The sequence below is a fragment of the Gavialis gangeticus genome, unplaced genomic scaffold (assembly GCF_001723915.1).
Source record: "Gavialis gangeticus isolate Ggan-Ray unplaced genomic scaffold, GavGan_comp1, whole genome shotgun sequence".
Lineage (NCBI taxonomy): Eukaryota > Metazoa > Chordata > Crocodylia > Gavialidae > Gavialis > Gavialis gangeticus.
Window position 1 is genome coordinate 46,802,578 of NW_017728998.1, and position 4,847 is coordinate 46,807,424.

A 4,847-nucleotide genomic window follows, 5' to 3' on the forward strand; every position below is an offset into this window, starting at 1 on the left:
GGCTCCAAACAGCTGTGCTGGGCTCTGGGCTCCGGCATCAGCTCCACACCAGTGCATGCAGGCGTGCCTCAGAGTGGGTGGTGAGGGAAGGGCCTGAGGCAGAGCAGCCCCGGTCTCTCCCCTGCTCCTGGCACAGAGGTGATGGCAGGCTTCCAGAGCTGGGCGCAGCTGTTTGTAACCAGCCTGGGCTCTGGGCAGTGTCAGCAAGCAAGCAGGGGGCAGGCTGCAAACAGCTGTGCCGGGCTCCACAGCTCTGGCATCAGCTCAGTGCTGGCGGTGACTGCACAGCACCTCGGGACAGACAGCAGGGCAGTGCAGCCCACCCCAAGATGCCCATGTAGTCGCCGCCAGCACGGAGATGATGCCAGAGCTGTGGAGCCTGGCACAGCTGTTTACAGCCTGCCCGCTGCTTGCTGTAACTATCCAGAGCCTGGGCTGGCTACAAACAGCTGCACTGGGCTCTGGAACCCTGCCATCACCTCTGTGCCAGGAGCAGGGGAGAGACCGGGGCTGCACTGCCTCAGGCCCCTCCCTCACTGCCCGCTCTGACGCGTGGACGTACATGCCAGTGCGGAGCTGATGCCGGAGCCCAGAGCCTGGCACAGCTGTTTGGAGCCTCCTGGCTAAAGCCGGCCCCAGTTCTGGGGAGCTGCTGCCAGCCGGGCTGCTCCCAGCAGGCAGGTGGGATGCTGCAAGCCCTGCTGGCAGCAGCCCAGGGGCTCTGTCATTGGCAGCTGGTAGCTACCCGGAGCTGGGGCTGGCCGTGGCGTGCCAAGCAAAATGGCCTCACATGCCATGCTTGGCACATGTGCCAGGGGGTTGCTGACCCCTGGTCTAGAGGAAAAAGCAATCGGGATTTGTAGTAGAGATGATATATTTTATTATCTCTATTATTATTATTATTATTATTACCTGGATACCAGAAACATGGAAGATATCGAATTTGGGCCGATTTTTAGAAATGAAATCTTCATATTTTCCCAAGCAGGAAGCAACTGTGACCACCTGAAACCAGAGACACTGCTCCTGCTTTTGTTTCAAGGTAACTTGTGTCATCACAGAACCTCACAAATGGTGAGAGACTCTTTACCAGCTATGAACTTACTGCCCAGAGGAGTTTTCCATCTATTGACTCTTCTGTGAAATCCTATGAAATATGAACTTTCATTTCTACCCAGGAGAACTTTTACAATCTTTTCTCCAATGCTTGATGAAGGGTGTTTGTGCCCAAAAGCTTGCAGGTAAAGACATTTTTTGCAAAAATCTTGTTGGTCTAATAAAAGATATCAGCTCTGCTACTAGTCCAGATTAAATTTTGATGCAACAAGTTTATAGACTTAATCTTATTATACTCTGTTTTATTGAATAAAATTCATGCAATATGAAATAATTTTATGCCCCATGTTGGTCAACTGAAAGAATTCATATTTATGGTAATAATCATCATCTCTTCATTTTGAAACTTCTTATGCTGGTCCCCACTCCTGGAGATCAGTCAGAAGTAATATTTTAGGAACACAGACTAAGATAAAATTTCAAAGGATTACTCTTTCAAATTGACAGTCCAGTCTGGCTGAGAAACACACAAATAAAAAGTAATCCACTGCATGTATTCAATGTGTCTTTTATAAAAAGACACACCTGACATGCTGAAAGAGGACTCCATTCCCAGAGATGTACAGTCTGTTTCTGTCCAAAGTACTTTCTATATGGAGCTGTCCAAGTGCTGAATCAGGGTATTTTACTAAGAGATCAAGTGCCATGACATACAAAGGGGGTCTTGCTGTTTTCTGAACTTCTAGTATCTTGTTTACTATGCTTTTCACTGGATCTTCAATATTAGATGTCAAGATAGAATCACCACCTACGTGAAAAGGAAATGCAGACATGCATCAAGACAGAACAAACAAGCAAAATATATTTACTAGCATACCACTCAAACCTTTTTCCCAAATTTCAGTGCACCTCCTCCCCAAATCAGGGTCCTACATAACCTTCTCATATACATATTGGAGAAATATGGGCTGGATAAAACTACTATAAGGTGAACAGACAACTGACTCAATAGCCACAAGCAAAGGGTAATTATTAACAGGTCCATATCAGAATAGCAGGAGGTTTTGAGTGGAATCCCACTAGGGTCTGTCCTGGGCACAGTGCTGTTCAACATGCTTATTAATGATGTGGATGCTGACATAGAAAGCTTGAGCAAGTATGCAGATGACACAAAACTGGGAAGGACTGTGAACATGTTGGAGGATGGGAACACAATTCAGAAGGATCTCAACAGACTGGAAAGCTGGGCTAAAGCTAACAAGATGAAGTTCAATGCTGACAAATGGAAGGTTTTACACCTTGGGAAGAATAGTCAAAAATACAAATACAAAATACATGACAGCTGGCTGGATGGCAGAACTAAGGAGAAGGATCTGAGAGTCTTGGTAGATCACAGACTCAATATGAGGTTGCAGTGTGATGTAGCTGCACAAAAGGCAAATGCAGTTTTGGGATGAATCAATAGAAACATTAGGTGCAAGACATGGAAGGTGATAGTGCCTCACTAAACACTTGTTAGGCCTCACTTACAGTAGTGTGTGTAATTTTGGGCTTCACATTTTAAAAAAGAATGGAAAAGAGGATTCAGAGGGGGAGCAACAAAGATGATAAAGGGCTTGGAAAGTAAATCATAGGAGGCTGAAGGAGCTAGGCATGTTCAGCTTGCAGAAATCTCATGTAAGAGGGGACATGATAGCGGTCTTCAAATACTGAAAGGGCTGCCATAAGGAGAGAGAATGTTTTTTCTCTTTTGTTGCAGAGAGGAGGATATGGAGCAATGGCTTCAAGTTGCAGCAAAGTAGGTTTAGATTGGATATCCAGGAAACTTCACTGTTAGAATAGTGAGGCATTGGAATAGACTGCCTAGGGGAAATTTTGAAGTCTCCATCACTGGAAGTGTTCAAGAAGAGTTTCAACAGCTGCTGTCTGGAGATGATCTAAGCATATGCCTATGTCCTACCATGTGTATTTCCCACACTTTTGGGCTTTGCTGGTTGCTGCATGGGACCACAAGGGAATTCTCCTCACACATGTGCTTCTGCTACATGTCAGGGTTTTTCTTTTTTACTTTAAGCCTTCCTCAGAGGTATTAGGTGTTGGTTGCAGCCAAGGCTGGGGATTTTGACTGGGGTATGCCAATGGTTCTGTTGGGACTTAAAGCCAGAGGGTCTTGCCCCTCTGCTCAATGTCAGACCAACTTCCATATTTAGAGTCAGGAAGGAATTTTACCCCATGGTCAAATTTGTATGGACTGTAGGGACATTTGCCTTCTTCAGTAGCAGGAGGTGTGACCTTCTACCTGGGATCTCTTAAGTGTATATTAACTTTTTACACAAGCAGGATGTTGGCTGTCATGGTCTCCTGGCTTTACCTGTGGCAGGTTAGGGTTTTGTCTTCTGTTGTATCAGGGTTGACTGTGTAGTTCTACTAAAGGGTTAGGGCTAGGGCTAGAAAACCTGTTTCTCTACGATTCTCGTTCTGTGATGATCACACATAACACTCATTCTATGATAATCACACATAACAATTAAAACATACCAATTGTGGCCGTTTTGAGATGTTACCCTTTTGAAAGGGCTCCATGTGTTCATATGTCCATACCCCTCATCCATCTTCTCCTACTTTACAGCCTTACAGACTGTTTTTAGCTCTTTTCATAATCATAGATCCACCTATGGAGACCAGTCTTGAGCAGCAGCTAGGGTTTCAGCTCTTGGGTTAAGCATGAGAGGGAGGGTTTGTGACCTGAAAATTGGGCTCTGCCCCTACTCTGTGGAGCCATAACCCTGGAAAAATCTTTTGTTTCTTTATTCTACCTTCCCAAAAACAAGGTGAGTCTTGTTTGGGGACATGTGGTATATAAGAAAAACAAAAATTTATAATGAAGTTTCCACTTGTCTCGGCATTCATATAAATCATTGAGTGATCCCCTGGGTTCAAAATATTAATTTTTAATACATGTTAAAAGCACTACAGATACTTTGGTATAACTGCAGTGTAAGAACTTAAGACTGGAAAGGATCTCCCCAACCACCAAGTCCTGTCCTTGGGATTTATAGGAACCATTTGTCTAAGAATGTCCACAAGACAATCCAGTTGAGATAATCATGCACCATAACCATACAGCCAATTACCACAATAGTAATTGTAGTAATAGTACGAATAAACCACTACAGTGCACCAAAAGGAGAGAGCCAAGGGTACCACGAGTGCCTACATCACTGCAGCAAAAGGGATTTTTTAAGGTAAAATATGCTCAAGTAATCCTAGAATGTTAGGAAATGGAGTTCATGCCTTGCTACAGAAGAAGGAAAAAAACCTCCAACAAGCCTTATCAATCTGTCCTAAGTGCACGGCTTTACACTTTTTTTGGATTTTAAACTTCATTGCAGAACAACAAGGAAGTTTTTTTGGCCTCCCTGCCTGCCATCTGACACCTCCAGGGAAGGAATTCTACCTGATCAACACATCAAAGAGCTACTCAACACAGCTCACAAAGACACTCATGGACCCAGAGGGACAGACTTCCATCTTCAGCTCCCTCTGTGCAAAAATTAACTTTTTCCCCTACCTATGGGGACTTTTTACCATCTTGTACCATCTACACTTTTCCCAGAGCCTGACGAAGGAACTTCAATCCCGAAAGCTTGCAGAAAAGGACAATTTTCTTGCCATTTTCCAGTTGGCCTAATAAAAAGTATCATTCTGGAACCAAGAGTTCAATTTTTTTGTATAGCTTTACACTTGATACCTTTAAATGTAACATTTTTATTACACCATTCAACAATGTT

General features: G+C 44.2%; 1 protein-coding gene across 1 annotated transcript in view; it reads right to left on the reverse strand.

The window, feature by feature from the left end:
• The window catches only part of KCTD19 (potassium channel tetramerization domain containing 19), a 57,668-nt gene extending 55,779 nt beyond the window's left edge, over positions 1 to 1,889 (reverse strand). Inside the window, exon 1 of the mRNA XM_019505301.1 lies at positions 1,642 to 1,889. Within this exon, the coding sequence (XP_019360846.1) occupies positions 1,642 to 1,889 (248 nt within the window). The remainder of the gene's footprint in view (positions 1 to 1,641) is intronic.
• Between the last annotated feature and the right edge of the window lie 2,958 nt (positions 1,890 to 4,847).